Source organism: Marmota monax, unplaced genomic scaffold, assembly GCF_021218885.2.
Source record: "Marmota monax isolate L192 unplaced genomic scaffold, Marmota_monax_Labrador192_F-V1.1 WCK01_AAM20220418_F8-fsc00008, whole genome shotgun sequence".
Classification (NCBI taxonomy): domain Eukaryota; kingdom Metazoa; phylum Chordata; class Mammalia; order Rodentia; family Sciuridae; genus Marmota; species Marmota monax.
Window position 1 is genome coordinate 4,013,309 of NW_026694432.1, and position 25,104 is coordinate 4,038,412.

General features: G+C 47.2%; 2 protein-coding genes and 1 long non-coding RNA gene across 3 annotated transcripts in view; 2 read left to right on the forward strand and 1 right to left on the reverse strand.

Moving 5' to 3' along the window:
- Window positions 1-9,014: 9,014 nt before the first annotated feature.
- LOC124110213 (uncharacterized) lies at window positions 9,015-12,844 on the reverse strand. Its single transcript, XR_006857219.1, has 2 exons — window positions 12,706-12,844; window positions 9,015-9,193 (listed from the first exon to the last, which is right to left on the reverse strand). It is a non-coding gene; the product is annotated as an uncharacterized LOC124110213 (long non-coding RNA).
- On the forward strand, window positions 12,495-23,851 carry Mob3c (MOB kinase activator 3C). Its single transcript, XM_046469391.2, has 4 exons — window positions 12,495-12,668; window positions 15,814-16,281; window positions 18,678-18,880; window positions 19,172-23,851. The coding sequence occupies exons 2-4, from the start codon at window positions 15,864-15,866 to the stop codon at window positions 19,199-19,201; spliced, it is 651 nt and encodes a 216-aa protein (XP_046325347.1). The 5' UTR covers window positions 12,495-12,668; window positions 15,814-15,863; the 3' UTR covers window positions 19,202-23,851.
- Window positions 23,852-24,215: 364 nt separating this feature from the next.
- Mknk1 (MAPK interacting serine/threonine kinase 1) overlaps window positions 24,216-25,104 on the forward strand; it is a 49,898-nt gene continuing 49,009 nt past the window's right edge. The window contains exon 1 of the mRNA XM_046469218.1: window positions 24,216-24,330. The gene's annotated coding sequence lies outside the window, so the exon portion shown is untranslated. The remainder of the gene's footprint in view (window positions 24,331-25,104) is intronic.

A 25,104-nucleotide genomic window follows, 5' to 3' on the forward strand; every position in this document is an offset into this window, starting at 1 on the left:
GCATTTTGTTTCATTGTACATAATTGCAGCACACTTTTCATTTCTCTGTATACAATATGTGCCATCATACATGTACCTAGGGTAATAATGTTCATCACATTCCACCATCTTTCCTGCCCCCATGTCCCCACCCCTCCCCTCCTCCCCTTTGCCCAATCAAAGTTCCTCCATTTTTCCCCATGCCCCCCCAATTGTGGATCAGCATCCACTATCAGAATATTTGGCCTTTGGTTTTTTGGGATTGGCTTACTTTGCTTAGCATGATATTCTCCAGCTCCATCCATTTACCTGCAAATGCCATAATTATATTCTCTTTTAATGCTGAGTAATATTCCATTGTGTATATATACAGTTTCTTTATCCATTTATCTATTGAAGGGCATCTCGGTTGCTTCCATAGTTTAGCTATTGTGAATTGAGCTTATCTAAACATTGATGTGGCTGTGTTACTATAGTATGCTGATTTTTAAGTCCTTTGGGTATAGACCTGAGGAGTGGGATAGCTGGGTCAAATGGTGGTTCCATTCCAAGTTTTCCAAAGAATCTCCATACTGCTTTCTATAGTGGTTGCACCAATTTGCAGTCCCACCAGCAATGTATAAGCATACCTTTTTCCCCCACATCCTCGCCAACACTTATTGTTGTTTGTATTCTTGATAACTGCCATTCTGACTGGCGTGAGATAAAATCTTAGAGTAGTTTTGATTTGCATTTTTCTAATTATTAGAGATATTGAACTTTTTTCATATATTTGTTGATTGGTTATATATTTCTTCTGAGAAGTGTCTGTTCAGTTCCTTAGCCCATTGATTGATTGGGTTGTTTGGTTTTTTGTTAAGTTTTTTGAGTTCTTTATATATCCTGGAGATTAGTGCTCTGATGTGCATGTGGTCCAGTCATTTTACATAACATTGATTGAGCAGTTATTCATATTTATTGAGCACCTATTTTATGCTAAGCACTATTTAGAAAACTGGAGAATATAGAAATGAACAGGATAAATAAGACTGCTATTCTCATGTAGCTTATTTTCTTATGGAAAAGACAAGTAAACCAATAAGATTATTTCAAATACTGGCAGTGCTAATGAAAATAAAATAATGTGAAAGACTGTGGGTGGAGGCAGTAACTTAATGATCAGGAGAGAGTGCCAGGTAAAAAGAATGGCAGGTACTAAGACTTTGGAGCAGGGTTAGGTTAAGCATGCTTGTTTTAAAGGTTTAGTCCCTGCCTTGAGGAGTCCCACCCACAGTTCAGGCAAGACACTGGTGTGAGTAATTGTGATACAAGGCAAACTGACCACTGCTATCACAGAAGAGAGACAAGGAGGATTACAGAGCCCTACTGGGTACTGTAGAGGATACAGAGCTTGCCTGCCCAGGAAGGTCTTGCAGCTTAACAGGGAATAAACTCTCAAACGATAGGTGTTTTATGCAAGAGATGGAAGGCTCTGTGAGCTCAGAGCTGGTCTCGAAATATATACAGGTTAACGATAGCCACTAACATTTTCTGGGGACTTATCATGTGCTAAGCTCTTTACCTGGATTTTCTCAATCCTACTACTAACCTATGAGGTTGGTAGGAACGTGCTGGATGGTGACATATACTGCCACTCTCCTCCTACCCTCTTGCCCTTCTCAAGCTCCAGCTCAGAAGAGGGAGACCTCCCAGGTACCTCTAACCCCTGCTCCAGTAGCAAATTCAAGATTTAAGAAGACATAGGTGGCAGTGGAACCAGTCCTGAGAATGTCTGCCAATTTTTCTGCTGATAATGAAAGAGCAAAGTCCATGCAATACATTTTTTCTGATTCCTCCAGACTTTACTTGGAAAGACATCATGTTCTAACTAGGGAGGTCTTTTTTGGTGTTCTGCGTTTTATGCTCATGGAGCACTTTGGACTTATCATTTCTTCTTCTGTAGCAGCTTAGTGGCACCATTTTTATCCCTGTTCTGCTGAAGAAGAGACTGTGGACACAGAAAGGGAAGAGATGACTTGAAGGTTTCTGCCTGCATCAGGAACCAAGCTCAGAATAGAAATGATTGCCCATGCTCTGAGCCTAATGGTATCATTTGTAATATCCACTGAGCAGGCTCATATCTCATGTCCATTTGAACAGGACTACTTTTGAGCTCTTCAGGTCTCAGGAACTGAAATGTCTATAAGGAAAAATTGGTTCCAAAAAGAATAAAAAAGCACTTGAGTCCTCCCAGGCTCTCCAGAGCATTCAGGACAAAGTCCCTTTGGATCAGCTCACAAGCACTTCTGGATCTGCTTCCTGATGACTTCTCCAAGCTCATCTCTTTCTGGGGCCCCAGCCACTCTTTAGCTTCAGCCACTCTAGATGACTGGCAATTCCCTGATCACACTGTATTTTTTCTACCTCCATTCTAATTTTCTAAAATATTGTTGCCTGCTTCAAATGCTCATTCCCCTCTCATCAAGTTAATTCTTTTTTTTAAAAAAATTATTTTTTAGTTATAGTTGGACCCAATACCTTTATTTTATTTATTTGTATGTGGTGCTAAGGATCAAACCCAGGTCCCCACACATGCTAGGCAACCTCTGTACATTGAGCCACAACCCCAGCCCCAAGTTAATTCTTTTAATTTTTTTTTTTTTTTTAGTTGTTGATGGGCCTTCATTTTATTCATTTATTTATAGTGGTGCTGAGAATCAAACCCAGTGCCTCACACATGCTAGGCAAGCGCTCCACCACTGAACCACAGCCCCAGCCCTCAAGTTAATTCTTAATTGTCTTCCAATGTTCCACTAAAGCATCTCTGTCAGAATCTGTCACCAAGCCCTACTCCCCTTACACTACCCTGACTTGACTAACATGCTCTCTGTACTTCCGCAGGATTTTGTGCTGAGCCTTTACAAGGCTGTCTTCCCCACTACACTGGTCACCCCTAGGAGATAAGGGTTGTTTCTTACTGGACATTATATTCCCAGTTTTCAGCATGAAATCTTGCATACAGAGATAAGATATCCTGTGGATCCTGAATGAATTCCTCTTGAGTTCCAAAACTCAAGTCACCTGAGTATACAAGCATCCCTTGCACAATAAGATCCAACCCTGCAAAATACATTGTGATTATGTTTCAGTCCCAGTCAGTGGCCATTTTTCTTGCTCTTACTATAGAGGCTACATATGGAAAACAAAGACAAAGGGCTATCAGAGGAAGCAGTCAGGTTCAGAGTTTGTAAGCAAAAAGACTGAAAGATTGAACTTTTTGAGCAAGATAGTTATTTTAAAATAGCAGTCTGGCATATTCAAGTTCTTGTCTTGGCTTACCAAGACTCAACATTAAAAGGGAACTTATAGACTGTCCAGTTACTGGTTTTCAAACTGCTTCAGGAAATTCCAAAAGTTCCTGAGAAGTGGGACCCTGAGAGTGGTCCTTAACCAACAGCTCAACCAGAGAATTAGTGTTTTATTTTCTGGGTTTCTAATGAACTGTCATTTGAAGAAACAATTTCCAAGAAAGACTGAAAAAAATCCTAATATAGTCTAACCTCCCAATACCACCCAACCTTCTCTACAGCATACCCAAGCCACTGAGCAACAGTCTGAAAACTTCCATGGACCAAGAGCTCTCTACTCTGCTAACTGACCTGTGCCATGGTGAAACAGCTCTGAATGGTGATAAGTTCTTTCCCACTCCAGCTGAAGTCTAGCCTCTCCTCCCCACAACTGCAGCCTCTCAGAAAGTCTCCCCTCTTCCCTTAGCAATGCTTATGTGTGGTATGTGAAGACAGCTCTCAAATTGCCTTGAAGTCTTCTCAGCAGAGTTAACAATCTTCTATTTCCTCATATAACCCAAAACCCCAGCCCTTCACTCTAGCTCTGAACATACTCTAGCTCACCAGTGTCTGCCTCACAGTTGGGGCCTTAGTTGAGTCTGAGATGGCCTTGTGGGATGACCAGAGATGATTCAGGGTGGCATTCCCATGAGAGTTGGCATGGCATACCACAAAGTCACTTTCCCACATTGCCACTCACTGAGGCCATCTCATTGACCACCCACCCTTTCCCCACACTGATCCCTATTCCCACCCTCAGTTGTCTTATATCAAATATGGTTTTTCCTGCCTGGAACTTTTGACTTTTGGGTCTCAGCACTTAGGTGTATTTCAATCTAGTTGGTTTCAGTACAGTATTCGAATCACATCTTGCCTAGAATCTTTGTTCCTCCAAACCTATGTCCCTGCCAACATATATGATTCTCACTTTTCCTTGGTCTTCTGCATCTGTCATGACAGTAATCATAGGTAAGTGTTGTTCCCTCAAGCTCTTCACTTATTCTCCTCCCCCAAAAATATCCTTGCCATTACTACTGGGTCATACTTGTCCAATGTGATCCCAGATCATTTCTATTATTAATCATACATTTGTAATGTCATGATTCTCTACCTTGAATTCTCGTTTGTTCAACCCACATTCATTCCCCCATTTTGACCTTGTCTCTGGTCAAGAGGAAAGTACAAAGACATCTTACATTTTGACACTGATTTTGCAGCAGAGAGAGAAACAGCAAAGAAATGTTTTGCTGAGTCTTACTTGCTTTCTGACTCTCAGCAGACTGATATGTTTGCTTCCACTAAGTTTCTTATCTTTGCAACAATACCATAAGGATACTATTACTACCATTTTACAGATTAGGAGACAGCTTCATAGATGTTGAGTCAGATCTCAATTAGAATCCTTGCTCTGCCTCTTGGCAGACAGCCTCTTGGCTGTCCAACCTTGGACAAGTTAATCACTCTGAGCCTTTGTGTTCTCATCTTAAATAAAAGTTAAGAAAGGATAAAACAATATACATGTAGAGTGCCTAGCACCATGCTTCATACATAATAAAAGTGCAAAATGGCAGCTGTTAGATTAAGTACTTGACCTTTTCAAGGTATACATCTCTGCTTCTGGGACATAAATCTGCTTCTAATATAGTTCTCTACTTTTGGAACACATTTCTGTTCTGCTGTTTGTCTTGCATCATATTGCCATTTTTAGAAATTCTTTTCTAGGAATTTCAAAAAGCTTAAGCAGCAATCATCAGTCTAGAGGGCAGGCATTGGGAATTTGGGAGTCTCAAGGCTGGATTCAGAAGTTGATGGGTAGGAAAAAGGAAGAGAAGGCTGGGTAAGCCCAGGCCAGATCATACAGGTTGGATTAAGCACTATTTATCAGTCTAATCACCAGCTGGCTGGGCCCAGCACCCACACACAAGGAAGAGCAATGTGGGAGTGGGGAAATAAAAAGTAGGCAGGTGGCAGCCCAGAGCTTAGAGGTTGACATCTGGGTCAGGAGCCAAGTAACACCCAGAGTTCTGAGCCAAGGCACAAGCCTGTGTCATTGTTTGTGGATGGCTTATCTGAGATGAAGTTACTTCTGGTTACAAGTCTCTATTTGTTTATTTCCCCATCAGCTCATTAGACATAACTGTTTACAGGTTAAAGAGACCAAATCATCTAATTGACATCTTCCTGCCTGGTTGGACATCAGAAACACCTGAGGAACTTGTTGAAGCTGTTGATTCTTACGCCTTGCCACCAAGATATGGATTCCATTGAATAGGAGTGGGTCCTGAGAAACTAATTTTCTTTCCTTTCTTTCTTTCCTTCTTTCCTTTCTAACACTCCAGGTAATTTTGAAGCTAAGCCTTTTTGGGGAATCCCTCCAATAAGTTAGTGATTCTATATTTCTTTTACAGCTAAGGAAAAAGCCCCCAAACCAGGTGAAGAGATGTCCCCAAGGTCACACAGGGTGTTGATAGCAGCATTCCTTCTCTTGGTTTCAAAATTTTCTTTGGACTTTGGTCCCAAGAAACCCAACTGGGAAATGTTTAGGGAAAAAAAGACCAATAATAATTTAAAAAAAAAAAAACACCAAGGAATAACTGTCAGCCTCTAGGGAAGATTTCTGGGATGAATTATGTGTTCCCAGCAAATCTTAGGTGAAGAACTCAAAGGGGGAAAAGAGGAAAACAGAGGCCTTTCCAGACTCTCATTATCCAGATATTTTCCTTGTTTGATTTCAAGACATGAGACTTTCACAATCCCTGGAGCCAAATGCTGGATTTGCTGTAGCCCTGGCTTATCTGGGCCTGGCCCCACGGCTGTCCAGAGAACTGTGTGTTGCCTGTGCAGGCTGCAGCTTTCCATTCATCCTCTGTGCAGTTGTTCTCTCCTGTTGTGAGTGAGCAGAGAGAGATGATATATGGAGTTAGGCAGGCAGCAGTGGAGGGTGTGAAGGGATTGATGGGAACTCAGCTACAGTCTCTTTGGGAGACTTACACCCCATTGAAGCTGGGGTTGATTGGCTGGAATTTTTTTGCCTTTCTCAGTTGTCTCAAAGCCAGCAGCCTGCAGTGTGTCCTCTGGGCGCCCCTGTGGAGAGGGGATGCTCCCAAGGTCAGGGAAGCTCAGTGGTGGTCTACCTCAGGCCTTCTTCCCGGGAGGCAAGCAACTCTCAGATAGCCTTGAGTTTCTTGAACCCTTTTCTCCTCTCTATACTTGGCACCCTTCCTATCTCTCTCTTTTTCTACTCATGGCTCACACTAAATGACTTTCTCCCTTGGTTGCCATCTATAGAATGTATGGAATATGACCTGCCCCAGCACTTGCAAGGGTATCAAAAGAGGCTGGAAATCTTGATGGTGTCAAGGTTACAGAGGATGGTGCATGTACTTAATACTATTAATTGCTTTAACATGGATCCAGACTCAAACACCTGCATTATCTACACTCTCAGAACATCTTTAGAAAAGTATGTCTATCTCCCTTCCCCAAACTGATTTGTTCTGCTTTCTCTAACTCACTGGAGATAGTTCTCTAAATGGTTTATTTGCTAACTAAGCATTCAGGTGGTGGGAGCAGAAGGTCGAGCCCTGTTGAATGGAGGTAGGAGGCCTGGGTTTGAGTCCCAGCTCTGTCATTGTGGATTGTGCCTCTTGGCCAAATCATTTCACCTTTTGGAGTCAATATTCACCTCCCCAAGTTGTGGAAGGACTCAAAGAAGGACCAGAGTTAGGGAAAGCACTCTAAGCCAGAAAGTTCTTACAACTGTCAATTGTTGCTATGGAGTTCCATGGAAGGAGATAAAATAAATACAACCCCATTTTTAAGGGTTTGCCATAGAAAGGGGGAAACAAAATCTCCATGGGCTTAACCAAGGAATGCATCTGCAAAGCACTGAGAACTTTCTGTGTCACTGGCTCCCCCCTGAGGAGGGCTGGTTCCAGGCAGTTGGAGTCACTCCCAGAAGAGAAGAGCACACAATTAGTCCACTCAGCATTGGGCAAAGCAGAGCTCCTCCAATCACTTCTTGAAAAGGCCCCAAATACAGCCCTATGACAAGCTGGATGACAGCTGCAGGGAGTCACGGGTTGTAGTTGTGTGGAATCCAGACTCCTTGGGGCACAGGAAGTCAGCCCCACCCTTGCCTGCAGGCTGTCTGTAGGCAGCAGACACAACTTCTCATCTCCAAAAACTGAAGCCTGGAGAGGACCCAGAGAGCACTGCAAGGCAGGGTTTGGGATCTCATACTAACATGTTCAATCCCGGCTCCCCACTTGGTGAACTGTCTCTCTTTCCTGCCCCTCCATCCCTGAAGGTACTATTTTAAAGCTCTCAAAAAACAACCTCCTTCTGTTCTTCCCAGGGTTACTGAGAGGAAGAAATGATAATATATATCTCATCATAGGTATATAGAAGGTTCTGTGAATGGTTTTATTTTATGATTTAGCACTAGGCCAATCCCTGTTTCTCCCTGTGCCTCAGTTTCCCCATGTACTTCAAAGAGTTTAAGTGATATCTAAGAACCCTTCCCCTTTAAAACTCACCTCCTCCCTGCTCTGTCACTCACTAATGATCCTTTGCAGCCTCAGTCTTCTGAGCTAGGAAGAGAGACACCTGGACCAGGGGAAGCACCTTCGAAGACTGAGGCCTCTGTCATCACCCACATAACCTGGCCCAGATACAGTGCCTAACACCTAACAGGCCCTCAGAAAACACCTGTCAAATGAATGACAATGCTCTCTCTCTAAGACATTAAAACTATACTAATTTTCTACTCTTAATACCAAAAAGATATCACCCCAGCCCTCTGGGGACTATAAAATCACCCCCATCTCCACTGGTGACTCAGAGACAAGTGTTAGTGAACATACTTGGAGGAAGAAAGTGCCACAGGGTCTGGGGAAATCTGAGGAAGCATCCTGTAGAAGGGCTTTGAACTGGATGCTCTAGGCAGGTAGCCCCAAAGGCTGAATGTGAGAAACCACAACAGCAGAGAAGAAGGTAGGGTGGGACAGAACTTTCTGTACAGCCTTTGTGGTAGGTTCTATGGAAGGCTAAGTCTGGGACACTGGTGAAATCCACTCCCCAACTATCACCTCCACTCTTGGGGTCAACCTCTACTGGGAACAAACCAAGTAGTTGGAGGGACTAATCATCTACCAGGACCATATTGAAGGTCAGGTCTAGGGGAACATGAAATTGCCTTAAGCTACTTTTACACAAACTGGGCTTCTGACACAACCTCCAAAAGTCTCCTTCTGAAGATGGAGGACCTTAAACCTGGACAGCTGGGGGCAATGCCTTCAATTCAAATGATGGATAAGATGCTGGGAGAGTCCAGAGAATCTTGAAGCAGTTCTTGGAGGCAAGGGGGCCCTCCTACACATCAGAAGGACTGAGTCCCTGAACACCTTGTCACAGGGTTGCTTGCACACTTCCCTCCCAAGAAAGAGCACAAGCATCTAGGCTGCATGGTTGGACAATTCTGACCTGCCAGTGTCTCTTCATGTTGTCTGGGTCTCTGCCTCCAGGAGCCTAGAATAAACTCAGTTCCTACTCTACAAAAACACCTGCTGGGTGTTTGAAGGCAGCATCCCTGAAACAGACTAGCCACTGCCTTCTGCTGTTTACAGGGGCTATCATTCCCCATCCCTTCTATGGAGCAGATGTTATTTCTGTTTTAGAGAAGAGGAAATAGGCTCAGAGAACAAGTGCTTTGTCTAAGGTAACACTGAATTTTAATGTACATCTTTGTCAACCCTGTCTTCCCCCGCCATATTCCCTTGAACCTTGTCTTCTTCACACCAAAGGGAGTCTCACTTCAACTTCTCTTACTGCCATGCTGTCTCCTCAAAGGGCCAGGATAGGAGATCCAAGATGGAAGATCCTTCCTCCTGGGCAGGAAAGGGCAGAAGCTGAAACAGAAACTCTTAAATGCAAGTGAGGAGAGGGCAGACCTAAAAAGTTATAGTGGATGCGATGTACCTGGTGAGGTACACTGTAGGTATAGTAGCTCATTCTGGGAAGGGGATGGGGATGGAGAACCTTTCCTGGCATGGGAGGGCCCATGGAGTCCCCAGGAGAGACCACTCTGTATCCAAGGAGTCACTGGGTGCAGGTCCAGATGGGCAAGGGGCCAGAAGCTTTTTAGGTTTTGATAAGGTACTTGATATTAGGTTGGAAGATGTTTTTGTGGCGCAGATGTGGAAATTGAGGGCCAATGAGGGACAGGGGCTTTCTCAGAAAAATATAGAGCAGTGGGAGACCCAGGACAGGAGTCCAGATCTCATGACCCTTGGATACCACCATGCTGTCACTTGGAGCCACTGGCATGGAGGTATGTGCCAAGATTCTGCAGTGGAAGAGAGTATATACTCTCCTAGGTCCTCATTGGCTCCTATCAAGCTGCTAAGATGGGCCTCATTTGAGCCTTCTGAAGCCATTTACACTCAGGACACAGTAGCAGGGAAGAGTGCCTCTCTGGTGTGGGTGCGCAGTACATGCCTCAGAGAAGGCAAGACTAACCCAAGATCACACAGTGAATACATGGTAAAGCCAGGATCTCCAAGATCTGGGCCTTCTCAGCTCCAACAGGCCTCCTGGGAGAACACACAGTCTCTTTAGCCCAAACTGAGAGCAACAGAAAGGGGGCAGGTGTTTGAAGGATCTGGGCTATCTCTGACCCCACTCCTACCTGCCTCCCTTCCCACACACACCCAGAACTGTGCAGATGAATTTGAAACTTCTGAAGTTCCTTCTAAATGGGCCACCTATTTCCCACAGTGTGAGATTCTGTGCTTTTCACTCTTCACCAAATTCCTGCCCATCCTATAAAACCCAACTCAGAGGCACAGAAAATTACCATGTACGAAGCCACAAAAGAAGTCACATCAAATTCCAAAGGATCTCACAGACCATGATCTCTGACCACAATGCAATATAAGTAGAAGTCAACAAGAAAAACATAAACCTCTCATAGGGTGAGAAACTAAAAACACACTTCTAAATCATCCAAGAGTTAAGAGAGAGGAAATTACAATGAAATTTGTGAAATATTTAGAACTGAATGATAAGGAAAGCACAAGGAGTTTCTAAGTCATTTCCTCTGTAAAGTCAGCCCTGACCCCATGTTGACTCTCCAGATCTCCACCCTCCATCCAGTCCTGTGCCCAGGAAACTGACCCCTATTGGCTGTAGCAACAAGTTCCCTTGTCCTTGGCTTCTGGTGAGATTCCACTAATGAGGAACCTGGCCAGAGATGGGAGGGAGTGGGGGAGGGAAGTGAGGTCCCTTATTTTTCCCCAGTCCTTCTCCATTTGATTGCTGTGGACTGATCATGCTCTTCCCCTGTAGGCCCCAATGCCTGTCAATGGCCCCCCACCCATACATCCTAATCTTACCTGTCCTGTGCACCTTCAGCTTAGGGCTGACAGCTACCCACCACCTTTGCTAATCCTTTGGTGTTACATATCCTCATGGTTCTCCCACACCACAACTCTACCTATCAATAGTTCCTTTATTAAACTCATATTGAGAGCTCAAAATGCCCAGTATGCCCCACACGGCGGCGCATGCCTGTAATCTCAGAGGCTCAATAGGCTGAGGCAGGAGGATTGAGAGTTCAAAGCCAGCCTCAGAAAAAGCAAGGCACTAAGCAATTTCAGTGAGACCCTGTCTCTAAATAAAATATAAAATAGGGCTGAGGGTATGGTTCAGTGGTCAAGTGCCCCTAAGTTCAATCTCCAGTACCCCTCCTAAAAAATGCCCAGTTAGGGTGTTCTGCATCTTTCCTTTAGACATCCCCATTCTTACCAAGAATTCAGCCATCAGTGCTCAACCATATTCTCACTTCTGGATGACCTGTGTTATCTGTGGATGTGTTTTCCCCTTGCTGACCTGTCGGCACCTGAAGTCAGTAACTGGATAAACGTCATCATCCAATCCCCTGATCTCTGTGCACAATCATGCTCAATAAAAGGTATTGGTTAGGATACTAAATAAAGGAGTAGATTTGAATTCTCTCCATAGGTAAGTGTTTCTTATTGGGGACTTGGAGCACAATAAGGCCCAGACACAAAAATATAGAGAACTTCAGACACGAGAAAAATGGGTGCTCAATAACAGAATGGATCCTCAGTTCTAAGCTGGAACTCTCATCCCCCAGTACTGGGGATTGAATACAAGGCCTCAACATATACTTGGCAAGCTCTCTACCATTGAACTACTCCCCCAGCCCTCAAGTCCCTAAGGATCTGGGGTTTCCATGTCATTGATTAAGCAGGTCCAGACCTAAGAGGAGCCCACTGGGACATCTGTGCCATGGTATGTGCCCATCTATGGCCTCCAGCTCTCCCCTACTTGTACCTGTTCATCTCCCACTTTCCTCCAGAGTGACTTCTGCAGCCCGGCTGTCTGCCTTGGCCCTTCTGGCAAGGAAGACCTCCAATCTTCCTTCCCATCCCAAACAGAGCCAGGTGACTTGCTCCTGGACCTGGATCACAGCATAATTGAACACTAATGTGAGATACTTATCTGTCTCCAAGAGAGAATCCAGGTAGAGGAGTAGGCAGAGCAGATCAGGTCTGGAAGGATTTGGATTTGGTTGGAAGGAAGGAAGGAGCAAAAGAAGGTATTCCAAAGAGGGAACAGGTGTAACAAAGATCTGGAGATGGGAAATGGGTGACTTTAGGTGAGGAGTGAGAATCAGTCCAGCCAGAGGAAGCCACCCTATACCCCATGCCCTGATGGGAAAGGTGAAGTCTGTTGATTTGAGCACTAATTGGGGGTCAGTCCTCTCAGGAGATGTTCACTTCATGGTTCCCAAGACAGACGACATTCATTCATTCATTCACTGAAGTGGATTTTCAGCGCCTGCTCCCTGTGGATAGGGCAGACAGGTTCTCTTATTGAGTTCAGGGACAAGTGAGGCACCAAAGATTCCAGGAAGGCAAGAAAACCACCATTTATCTAGCAGCCCTTTTGTTTGCTCCAAAAAGAAGCTGGACATGTCCACATTACAGTCTAAAGGGCCAAGAAGACCCCCAGAGGACCGACCCCTCAGTTAGTGCCTTGCTCAGCGGGAAGCTGGGAGCCTGATATGGACTTTCCGGAAAAGCGCAAGTGAAGTGTTGTGTATTGGGGTGGGGGAGTCCCTGTCCCCGCCCCTCCCCGCCCCGTGGCCGCGGCGTGGCTGGGCCCGGGGCGGAGCTGGCGTCGCCCTGCGGGCAGGAGGTCGGCCGCAGCGGAGCAGGACAGGCAGGCAGGCGAGGGGAGCTGCCGAGCAGGAAGACCCACAGGAGGGCGACCCAGCGCGCTGGCATGTGACCGCAGCCCAAGAAAGATTCAAGCTCTCCCGTCTTGGCGGACCCCGTGAGTGAGCGCCCGCGCCCCAGGGTCCCTGCCTTACTTCTACTTTCATTTCTTCCACGGTCCCGGCATGGCACGGTCCGGAGAAGACTCTGGCCTAAAAGCAGGGTGACCACAGTCAACTCGAGGCCGAAGACTCAGAGTAGCGAAAGTCTGGGTTGGGGGTGGCGGTGGTTGAGGGGGGCGTGTCCTCGGGAGCGGAAATGTCAGGCTGGCTCCTCTGGGTCCCACAACCTGCTTGCCCTGACAGCTGGTGAGAGGGGAGAGGTTCTTAGAAGGTCCAGGGGAGACTGGGGTGGGCATGGCTGGCCGAGCGCTGCCAGGATATCTGTCCTGCAGGGGGCCCCGTGCTGGATTCTTAATTCGCTCTGGAACTATCCTTTGACTGAGTTCCCTGGCCAGGTCCAAGGAGGGGTGGGTGTGGCCCGGGCAGGGGGCTAAATGTCAGAAAACAGGCAGGGTCACCCTGTGGTCTTTATCTGGGAGTCCAGATGCACAGCCAGGAGTGAGCAAGCCACTGGCCATTTGCCCAGCATTAGGAAATAGCGACTAAGAGGGGGAATGGGTAGTGGTTCAGGGAGAGCAGGGTGGAGAGTAAAGACCTGCCTGCACTGACCCTCAGCTTACATTTTCCTAGTAAAAGTCCAAGGCCTTGAAATTCTACAGCAGGTAGGTGGGACTTTAGCTTCCTAGTCAGGACAACCAAGTTGCCAAGGGTATTGTCAGTGTGTTGGGGGGGAAAGAAGTAGGTTGGTCTGATTAGTGGGGAAGATGTTGCCCCTCTCCCTTCACCCCACTCTCTGTCCTTATCTCCACCAGGCCAGTGACCAGCCAGTGCAGGAAAATGGTCTTTTGCTCCTTGTCATGGGCTGAATCCCTCTTTATCCCAATTCCCAGTTCTGCCTGTAATTTGTTATGTGAATGCAGTGTCCTCAAGTCTCCTTTCTGGACCTCAGTTTCCCTATCTTTACAAGTGGGTTGGACCAGTTGATTTCTCAGGGCTATTTTAATACTAAAACTCCCTTAAAAACTGAGCACCAGTTTTGTGCCTGCCCCTGAATTAGGTTAGGCATGGGGTGGAGAGAGAGTGGCCAAAGAGACATCTCCATACAAAGAGGAGATCAAGCTCTGTAGAGGAGGCTGCAGGAGGAGGTGGCATTCAACTTGGTGGAGTATGTTCAGGCAGGGTGCAGCTGGAGAAAACACACAGACCGGAGAATGGGAGGTGTGTTCAGAAATCAGGAAGAAGCAAAGTAGTTTGTGTAGGGAAGCGGAAAGTGAGGCTAGAGAGGTAGGGTATGGAGTTGAATGCCAGGATGTCTATAACTCTCAGTAAAAGGGGCCATGTAAAAGCAGAGCACCCAGGAACCCCCACCTAATGGCAGTGTGTGTGAGTGATTCTGGAAGCACCTACCCCAAACAGGTTTAAAACAGAGATGAAAACTAAAGCCTAGATACCTCCTCTTCTTTGCTTCAGGAAGCTCAGGTGCTGGATCAGGGATGTAGTTCAGTGGTGGAATGCTGTCCAGCATGTGCGAGGATCTGTATTCATTTCCTAGAACCTCAAAACGAGATGAGAAAAGAAGCTCAGGTCCTGGCACTTCTTCAGGAAGAAATTAATGGGTCATGATGGATGAGAGGAACTTCCACATGTTCAAGGTTTTTTTCCAGAGGGCAAGATCCTGCTGGGAGGCCTCTCCAAACTGCCTGTAGTAACCATCCTGGCTTGCCTATTATGGGTATAAGGAAGGACCCTAGTTCCAACATCTCCTCCATTAGTCTGAGTTGTTGCCCATATGTGGCATGCCTTTAGCTACAAACAGTTGTCACCTTGTTCCCACCCTCCCTTCCTCAGTCTTGTCCCAACAATTACCAGATATGTGAGAAAGGAAAATGCTCCAATGTCATTCAGTCACTCTGAAGTCAAGACCAGGCTTTGTCTTTGACTGTATTCAAGTTTCATTGTGGGCCTAGAGTTAGGGCTCAGACTGACCAGGGTCAAGGCCAAGTCAGAGTTCAGCCTGGAGCCCAAGCTCACTGCTTAGCTTATACTTGGCCTTAGTGCTAAGTCTGGGGCCAGGGTCAGTGCTCAGTTTGTGGCTAAGTTCCAGTCTCAGCAGGTATCTTGGTCTGCATTTCCCAATAGCTCACACACTCACAGGGGAGATGAGATGATGCCCTCAGATACTCAAAAATCTGGCTGTATCATAGTGACACAGGAATTGAATGGTTTAAATCTATGGTGCTACAGGTGTCACCGAGCAATCCAGTGGTGAACCCAGCACTCCTGCCTTTTTGTTTGGGGCTGATTGCTGCCTCTCTCCCAAGTCTGTTCTGTTTTCTGGGATACTTCCATTGTAGGGGGCAATGGAAAAAAGCATTGCATGTCTGAGTTCTAGATGGGCCCAGCCGGGTAAATCTGACTGCACTCTCCTACCCTCCAGTGTCAGGTGCACAGTAGATGTGGTAGAAATGTTTATAGTGTTTCGGATGCAGGGGGAAGGCCCGAGATGCTTGATCAGGAGGAGGCTGGCTTGAAAGGAAGAACCTGCAGCCATTGTCAGAGGAAGCAGTGCTTTTATAGGCTGGCCACCCTCCCCCTCCTCCAGTGCCTGTGGCCACACTCAGCGGCCACCCAGCTGGCCACGTAAGGTCCCTTTCCTCTTTCAGAGTAAAGAAAAAGGAAAGGACATTTTTGGTAGAAAAGTCCCTCCTGCTCTCTGGGAATCCCCGGTGGCCGGATAAACTATCCCAGAGGAAGTGGAGGCCAGGGCCCTCCCTCTCCCCACAGCACAATGCAGCTAGGCTCTCCCACATTAAACAGGTGGGGCTCCCAGAGGTCAGTCATCTCTTCCAGGCCCCTGTCTCCTGTTGAGCCTGCAGTAGTCTCTATCTTTGGAGCCCAGACCCAGCCCACTATGAGATGCAGAGGAAACAAAACAAGATAAGAGGTGCATGTGGGTACTAGAAGGAGAACTAAGGTAGCCTGGAAAGGGGTGGGGCCCTAGGCCTGGAGGATGAGGATTTCCATTCCACGTGGAGGGAGCAGATCTCAGGCTGAGAGGTGAGACCCAAATGTTGTGTTGAGAAGTCAGAGCCCATTTGATAAGGCCCTGACCACCACCACCCCTGCCCTTGTGCTTGGCAGAGCATCCTCAGATCCCTGCCCCTGGACACCTGGCCCTACCAAGCCTAGCCATGGCTCTCTGCCTGAAGCAGGTGTTTGCCAAGGACAAGACGTTCCGGCCGCGAAAGCGCTTTGAGCCAGGCACACAGCGCTTCGAGCTTTATAAGAAGGCACAGGCATCACTCAAGTCGGGCCTGGACCTGCGCAGTGTGGTGAGGCTGCCACCTGGCGAGAACATCGATGACTGGATCGCTGTGCACGTGGTGGACTTCTTCAACCGCATCAACCTCATCTATGGCACCATGGCTGAGCGCTGCAGTGAGTCCAGCTGCCCGGTCATGGCCGGCGGGCCCCGATACGAATACCGCTGGCAGGACGAGCGCCAGTACCGGCGGCCGGCCAAGCTCTCCGCTCCACGCTATATGGCATTACTCATGGACTGGATCGAGGGCCTCATCAATGATGAGGATGTCTTTCCCACGCGTGTTGGTGAGCACCACCTGGTTGGAGGGTCAGCAGGGCCTGGAAGGGAGGGAGCCCCCAGGAGCCCAATCCATAGCTGAGGCATTTAGTTTGATATAGCAACTCTGAAGGGTAGGTTACTTTCATTCTGCTATCATACAAGAAGAGGTTGAGACAAGGGCAAGTATCTTGCTATTTATCAGCTATTTAACTAGGACTGTCTGATTCCCTTTGGGGGCTCTTGACCCAAGCATGAGTGCCCCACCAGAGACCATTCCAGCAAGACCATGATTCTCAGAACCTTCCAGAACAGGTGCCCCAAGTTATTTGTAACAGGTTTGCCTTCTTGGGCTGATCTTACTCCATCCTCTGGGAGTTCCCTCTGATTCCTGGCCCCAGGAAAGAGAAGAGATTGGAACCTGGATGAACCTAGATGATATCTTTACTGTAGACCAAGGCTCTGAGGGCAGAATTTTCCTTTGTGAGATATTTTCTTATCTCAGCTGTGCAGCCTGGGCGGTGAGGGTGGGGAGGGGAGATGAGTGATGTCACCCTGACCCTGCTTCCTCACCCAGGGGCTGAGCAGGCATGACAGTGTGTGCATCACAGCAGCCCCACCTGTATCCTGGGCTCCCGCTCCCACCCAGCCTCATGCTCATTTCTATTAAGGCTATAAGACTCAGAGATAGGTGTGGCAGGGTGGTCAGGCCCAGAGGGGAGAAGTCTGAATGCTGAGGAAAGCCTGGCACTGAGTCACAATTCAATGCCCACAGCTCCTCCCCAGCCAGTGGCTGCCATTTCCTGTACTATCATGCCCAACAATAGTACCTTCATTTTACATAGGAGGAAACTGAGGCCAAGAGGGAAAGTGCACTGAATTAGGAAAGAGTCAGAACTAGAGTTCATGTCTTGTGTTATGAGACCAGGACCCAATGTGTTGATGGGAAGGATAAGTGTGAGAGGCCTGGGATGGACCTGGAAGGCTTAATCCCACCAAGAGCAATGAGGGAAAAAGGGGACTGTGGGACTGGATGAGCCAGGTATGGACCTGAATCTGGGCTCTGTTCCCTTCTAGCTTTATATCCTTGGGCTTGTGAGATAGCCATACCCCCAGATATCCATTCCTTTAACCCTGGATGACTCTGCCACAATGGAGAAGAGGACATAAACCACAAGACCTCTGCCCTGAGCATAAGGGAGCATAGGGGGCTGTGCACAAACTACCTTTTCCACAGGTCCAAGGGCAGGGTCTTTATTATTTACTTCTGAGGGTTGCTGCCATGTAGTATAAAGAGGGCTTGAATCCTGCCTCCAGTCTGTACTAATTAATAATTATGTGGCAATGGGCAAGTGACTTAATCTTTAAGCACCACCTCCATTTTATCATATCTAGAATGGTTATCAGACCCATCAGCCAAACTGTAAGGATTTAGAGGCCAAAGGTTCAAAAGACCCAGCTTAGGGGCAGGCTCACAGATAGAAGGTTCTTTGTGCTATTGCATATTTGAAAAAATGAGGAATATATGAACTGGTTCTAGTAATTAGTAATTTTAATCATTGGGAGTCTGGGACTTGCTGTGTGAATGTTGAAAAGAGGAGGGATTCAAGATGAGGCAGTAGAGAGAGGTCAGGATCAGATCATGAAAGACCTTGTGCAATGCCATGCTGGGAAGTTAGGACTTAGTCCTGAAGGCACAAGATTTTAAAAACAGACCCCAAACTTTTTTTTTTAATATTTTTTAGTTTTAGGTGGATACAATATTTTATTTTGGTGTCGTGTTGAGGATCGAACCCATTGCCTCACAGGTGCTAGGCAAGCATTCTACCACTTGAGCCACAATCCCAGCCCTGCAGACCCAAATCACCCCTCCTTGGAATTGTATACAAGGGTGTGATGTGAGCATCCCTGCAGATACACACCTTGCTTGGGGAGAGTTTGAGCCATAACTTTCATCATGATCTGAGAAGGGTTGATCAGTCACCGGCAACAAAGTTGCAAAGCCCTGCTTTAGAGGATGGGAAAACTTAGAAGCTGATTTACATTTCAGCAGCAGGGAGGCACAGTCAGATTTGTGCTTCATTAAAAAATATACTATGGGAGAGGCTAGGGATAGAGCTGAGTGGCACAGCACTTGTCTGGAATGGCCTAGCATGCAGAAGGTCCTGGATTCAGTCCCCAGCACTGGGGGGAAAAAAAAAAACATGGGAGATAACAAAACATGTCTGTCTGGCTGGCTGTCTCTGGCTCACACTCCCTGTCCTCCTCTCTCTTTTTCTCTCTCTCCAGGACAAATGTGCTGAGATATGTACTGGGGAGAAAAAAACAAACAAACAGTAAAAGCAATCTGTGTGGGGAGGGGAGGGTTGGCAAAATTTTGTCAGTAGGATGTTGATCCCTCTTTCTGTCCCTCTCTGGCCTCTAGGTGTTCCCTTCCCCAAGAACTTCCAGCAGGTCTGTACCAAGATCCTGACCCGCCTCTTCCGAGTCTTTGTCCATGTCTATATCCACCACTTCGACAGCATCCTCAGCATGGGGGCAGAAGCACACGTCAACACCTGCTACAAGCACTTCTACTACTTCATTCGAGAGTTCAGCCTGGTAGACCAGCGGGAGCTGGAGCCACTGGTGAGGCCAAAACTCCATTGCTTCCCCTGCCAAGGCTAGCTTTTGGGAGTTTTCAGATCCAAAGGCTGCCTACTATACAGAATTCAAATAACCAAGTGAATACGTTAGGGGAAGCAATTCGTTCGACAATGGATTCCATGCTACAGTGAATCCAGTCTGCAGACTACAGTTGGGGTCCAGGGCGGGAGGGGCCAGGCTCAAACAGAAGAATGGTTGGGTCCTATGGTTTGGGAAGTGGCTATCTGGCAAGATGAACTCAGACTGACCCCTCCTCACCTTGTGTCTCTACAGAGGGAAATGACAGAGCGGATTTGTCACTGAGCCTAGTCCTGGACATTGTTGCTCATCAGATGGACCATCTGCAACAGCGTGGCTGGGGGAGGGCATCCTTGGGAGTCTGATGTTAGAGGAATCTGAAGGCCCTAGGACCCCTCCACATACTCAATACCTGTAGACTTCTGGTTCTCAGAAGTCTGCCTACATGTCCTCCTCGCTGCTTGTGAATAGAGAAGGGAGGGCTTCAAGTGGGCAAATGGAAAGAAAGGAGGAGTCAAACCCCCTGGCATGAAGTCTGGGAGAAGGGTGGGCTATCCAGTTTCTTCTCTGACCTTTCCATAGTGGTTCCTATTTGGGGAATGTGGATGTGACTGTGGCTGAGGTGACAGCAAGAGAGTAAGTGGCCTCTATGTAAGTTGGAACACAGATGCCAGTGTGAGTGTGTGTGTGAGATCTTGACTATGAGATGCCTATCTGTGAGAGATAGGCCCTCCCTGGCACATAGTAGGCTCTCCATAGATGTTGGGTGAATGGAGAGATGAATGGATGCATGAAGAGATTGGGACCATTAGACCATGACCACTGTAGGAGTCTTGACAAGTTGTTATCCCCTCTCAGGGTATCTGACCATGTGTACAAGTGTAGATGTACCTTTATGGTGGAAGCTTCCAGGGTACCATCTTCCATTAGTATGAATCCTGGGGACCTGGGTAGAGATTGGAAGGGGGAAGCTTACCCTGAGTTCCTTAATCCTCTGGCCCACCACAGATGTGGGTTCTGATTTGCTCGATCAGGGATGCCCATGTCTCCAGAAAGCCCTGATAATAGAGTGCCTCCTGGGGTTTGGGAATGATCTCTAATGTTCACAAAGGTCCCCTGGCTTTTAAACCAGGAATCCTGGACTCCATTCTAGCTCCCAGAATATACAAAACTGACTCTTAGGATCTGAAACCCAGCACAAAATAATCCTCCAGTCCAAGGATCCAGTGGATTTGAACTGGGAAATCTGAAGTCCTCTCTCCCATCCCAGGACACTGAGGATCTTATAGCTGATGGAGAGACGCCATCCTGAAAGTACTTGCCTCCTTCCCACCTATTCCTGAGACATTCCAGATGATTGGATCTCCAAGCACAGCCATCCACAGAGAGACTGGGATGTTCATTCACTGCTCAATAACTTCTTGCCCAGCCCTGTGCCCACACAACACAGGTGGGGAAACTAAGGCAGGAACAGGATTCTGCCCTCCCAAAGCCTCTATAATGGGAGGCCAGGATGGAATACCAGAGGGACCTGAGAATAATCCAGTCTGTCTCTCATTGTACAAAGGAGGATACTAAAGCTGGGAGAAGAGGGGAAAACTGTCTTTCACGGACTTGGATTAAAGATCAGGGGCTTGCCTCCAAAATGAGGACCTGATTGTTACACAGAAATGCACATGGAAAAAGGGTTTTACAAACCCTCTTCAGGACACAGCTGTTCCTGCTCTGAGCAAGAATTTCTAGCCAGAGAGCCCCACCACCCCTTGGGTTGGCTGGGTTGCCTGCTGAGCCAAGCCTCCAAAATTATGCCCTTCTTGACAGCCTAGAACTGCCTGCCCAATGGGGAAACAGATGGGGCTCTTGGGGCCAGCCATCTGGGCCTGGGATTTCTGCCTTTGCTGCCTCCAGAGAAGTTCCCAAGGGAAACATGCTGGCCTGGCAGCTTTGTCTGCGGCTCTGGAGTGAGGGGAGTAGGAGCTTCCCCCCAGAGTGGACTGCAGCTTACACGGTGGATTCTAGACTGTGGCAAGGGCTGATGGCATAGGGGTCAGGGGGAGGGAAATCTATTTTTGTGAAATAGAAGGGAGACTTTATTGTTGTTATTTTTGGTAAAGTAAAAGAGACCAACTAAAGCATCCACTTGTGGGAAGCTGTGGTCTGGGTGCCACATGGCTCTTGGCAGACCATGGAATGTGCCAGGCCAGAATGGGGCTGGAAGGGCTTTTTGCCCTCAGAACATGGGCCATGTAGTTGGCTGGCTGGTATGATCATGTCTGGTCCAGCTCTCCAGTCCTAAGGTTCTCCCAGGACTCTGAGAATTCTAGACCCTTGGGAAGCAGAGGGCTGGCCCTTGCCTTTGGAGTACTCAAATCTGGTGGTGAAATTTTCTTAGTTTTAGTTCAAGTTACCTGGCATTGGCTATAGTTAAGATCTCACCCCTTCATATGGGGGTTAGGAGAACTAACAAATGAAGGGACAGTGGATATAGAGTCCCAACCTTAATTATAGGAAAGGAAGCCATTTCAGAAGGAAGGTGTTTGTTGTTGGCTGGATCTCAAAGTGGTGGAGGTAGGACATGGGGCTAACTCCTGAGCTTATTCCCCAGAAGACATCTGAATCTCTTGGCTCAGGTCTTGTTATCCCACTGACCTTAACCCACAATCTTTCCAGATAGGAGTTGAAAAACAGCTTGGTACTTTTTGTTGTTGTTAACCATCTTATCCATTTGGCTTGGTTTTTATCAAGTCAGCAAAGGCCCACCTAGAGCTCCCCTTCTACGTGCAACAGTGCCAGCCTGGCTTTGTACAGAAGCTTGGAAGTAGAGACCTGGGTTCCAGTCCCATCCCCCGCCAAAGTTCCATATAAGTACCAACCCTCCTTTAAACCTGAATTCCTCAGCTATTTCACATCAGAAGTAGGAGTGAAGGATTGATTGATCTCTAAGCACCTTCATTAGACAGTCTATGAATCCTTCATAATAATATTAATAATAATAGCTAATGCTTGCTATGTTTCAGGTACAGTTGTGAGTGCTTGACATATAATAGCTAGCTAAAGTTTGTCTTTAGCTAGCTGGCTTCTCTTGCAGACTCCAGTATCCCTTCATCCTTTCACTGCTCTAGAATCTGAAAGGCCTACATTCTTCTGTTCCTTCTTCTGGTGCTCCAGAGGAGGTCCTTAGTCCAGCATCCTAAGAGGGTGCTGTTTGCACAAATCCTATGTCAGATTGCTCACTACCTCCGCAATCATTGGACATATCAGGCTGTTAGAAAGTCCATGCGCTGGGTTCATGGTCATTTTGAAATAGAATGAAGATTTATCTCAGAACTGTGTGGCCCAAGGTTTGCACCATACATGGCCTGAGTGACTGTGGACCAACTGGCAATTAAGACAGCAAGAAGCCAACACAAAAATTGCTTTGAGAGATTCAGAGAGGGATGCTTAGAGGAGAGAGAAAGAAAGAGAAAGAACTGGGGCTTAGTGACTTGAGAAAAGAGCCTCTCCTCAGCAATAGGGCAAAACCTAGCAGAACAGAGACTTAAGAGAAGCAAAGCATTAGAGGTAGAGTAACAGGGGCTGGGGTTGTGGCTCAGCAGTAGAGTGCTCCCCTAGCATGTGTGAGACCCTGGGTTTTATCCTCAGTACCACATAAAAATAAATAAGTAAAATAAAGGTGTTGTGTCCAACTACAACTAAAAATTAAAAAAAAAAAAAAAAAAGAGGTAAAGTAGTAGATTGGTTGGGAAGCCTAGGCTGGACTTTGTTTTCCTGTTGGATCAAGATCCATAATCATCTTGGGAACAGGGAACACGGGAGTAAGCCATCTTCTTCACCCTGGGACCCAGCATCCCACTGGTGAGGATGCCCCACCAACCTTGGCTCCCATGAACACTACAGCCTCTTTTAAGTGCACTTCTGCCACTCTATGCAGGGAGCTGTTGAATATGTGGTGAAATGAACCCACAAACATGGCTGGAGTTCCAGCTGCCTTGGAGGAGCCCCCTTCCTCAGAGCCCCTCAGCACCCTCATCCAATATTAACTAAACTTGTTTGCCATGTTGGGGCATAGCAACTTTGAGAATATGGATCACAACATAGGCCTGAGCGACTCTGGACCAACTGGCAATTAAGACAGTAAGGAGAACAGGCCAGCAAGACTCTTGAGGACTTAAAGTTTTGATGGTGGGCCTGAAAGGTGATGCGTGGGAGAGGCTGGGATACCCAGGAGCTTTCAGGTTGGACTGAGGGATTCTAGCAGGACCCAATACAGAAGCTTGGGAGAAGATTCTATGTCCCCAGTTTTCACCCAGATTGGAAAATTTAGCAAAATCTTAATGTTCCCCACCTCCTTCCATCATTCAGGTGAGAAAACCTGCCCAAGAAGGGGAAAGGAAACAAATGTTGGGGTGGGGGGCGTGAATGATGGACAGTCCAAGAACTCTTTTTTTTTTTTTTTGGTGGTGTTGGGGATTAAACCCAGGGCCTTGTGCATGCAAAGCAAGCACTCTACCAACCAAACTATATCCCGAACCCCCAGGAAGCTCTTTCAGTAGCATTGCTCACCAGACCTTCACTACAAGCTGAGTCAGGCAGGGAAGGGATGTATACTTCCATCTTACAAAGAAGGAAACACTGAGCGTCAGAACCTGAATTAAATCCAAGTAAACACTGTCCTCTCATGGCACCTGCAGCCTAGGGAAGTGTCGTGGCAAGGTTGGTTGCGGCATTAATCCTTTTACAGCTGTTTTTCTATAAGAAACAAACTTTTTAGAATTTTGTTTTTAAAAAATATGCTTTAGTTGTAGATGAACATAATACTTTATTATTTTTTAATGTGGTGCTGAGGATCAAATCCAGTGCCTCACATGTACTAGGCAAGTGTTCTACCACTAAGCCACAACCCCAGCTCCCTTGTTTTTTTACTAATGGAGGTAATGTTTTACTCAAACACAGAAGTGAAATTCTAGGCATCCATAGTTTTAAAGAAATTTTACAGAATTAGCCCGTTTTAGAGAAGACTAGCAGCATTTATTCATATATAAAAATAATTTAGAATTCCTTTCAGGCATGCAGAAGAGTTCAGTAAATACTGATTAAACCTGCATCTGCCAGGTCTCGTCCCTCCAGGCCCTTCAGTGGCTTCCGGACGCTAAAACTAGGAAAAGAAGGCGTGGAAAGGAGCTAAGCCCCACCCCTTAGCCAGCGCTCTCCCTGCCCTTCGCATGTCACGCATGCGCAGATACTCAGGTCGCACCCCTCCCTGTGGCCATTAGGGCGCAAGCGCAGCACCGCCCCCTCACGCCCCTCTCTGCTTGGGGCCCTCCCCCCGGGTCTAGCACCGCCTCTTCCGCGTTCTCGGCAGAGAGACCTGCAGGTGGGGGTGCGCGCCACCGCTCCCGCTGTGGTCAGCTAAGGTAAAAGCGAGACAGCAGATGTCCCTCCGAGCAACACGGGGCGGGGGTCTGGAGTGAGTCGGTGTTCCTGGGAGGGAGGAGGCAGTCAGGGCCTCAGAGCGGCTAGAGGTCACGACCCGATTCTGCTGCTAAAGGACAGGCGAAGGGGACGCTCTTTTAGGACGGTTTTCAGGGCTCATTTAAGACCTGTCGGGGCTGCGTCTATGCTGAGACCAAGGCTCAGTTTATGTCCCAGTCAGGGCTCAGCCTGTGCCTAGGGTCTGTCGGGGTTTGTGTTGTGACAGGTCGGATCACTGTCGGTGTCAGGTTTAGAGCTCAACCTGTGACCGGTATTAGCCTCAGTCCTAACCAGGGAACAGAACAGAGCAAGCTTATTGCAGGGCTCAGGGCTCAGGCAGTCCAACATCATGAATAGTTTTTCATATGAGGAATTTATGAACTGTGCTTACTACATTGTTTGAAATTTAACTGTTTTCATTTGTTTCACAATACAATATTTAAAGCCTTGCCACCTGCAGGTGATTGTCCAGTGGAGAGTGGTCATAGCGTCAGGCCCAGTCTCTTTCCTTAGAGAACTTCCAGGCTACCTGTAGGACACTCAGTGGAAGATCAGAGGCCTTTTGCAGATGACAGAAATGAAGTGCTGTTGAAAGTGCTTGGCTTTGGGATCAGGCAGCCTTGGGTTCAAATTTCACCTTTGCCACTTCCTAGATGTGTGTCCTTGGGCCAGTCATTTCCCTTCTCAGAGCTTGTTTCTCTTCTCTAAAATGGGCA

Excerpts from the sequence above, each read along its gene's own strand:
- Mob3c (XM_046469391.2), top strand. The coding sequence starts at position 15,864 with ATGGCTCTCTGCCTGAAGCAGGTGTTTGCCAAGGACAAGACGTTCCGG. Across the intron at positions 16,282-18,677 it reads TGTCTTTCCCACGCGTGTTG|GTGTTCCCTTCCCCAAGAAC; the intron begins GTGAGCACCACC and ends TCTGGCCTCTAG. Across the intron at positions 18,881-19,171 it reads AGCGGGAGCTGGAGCCACTG|AGGGAAATGACAGAGCGGAT; the intron begins GTGAGGCCAAAA and ends GTGTCTCTACAG.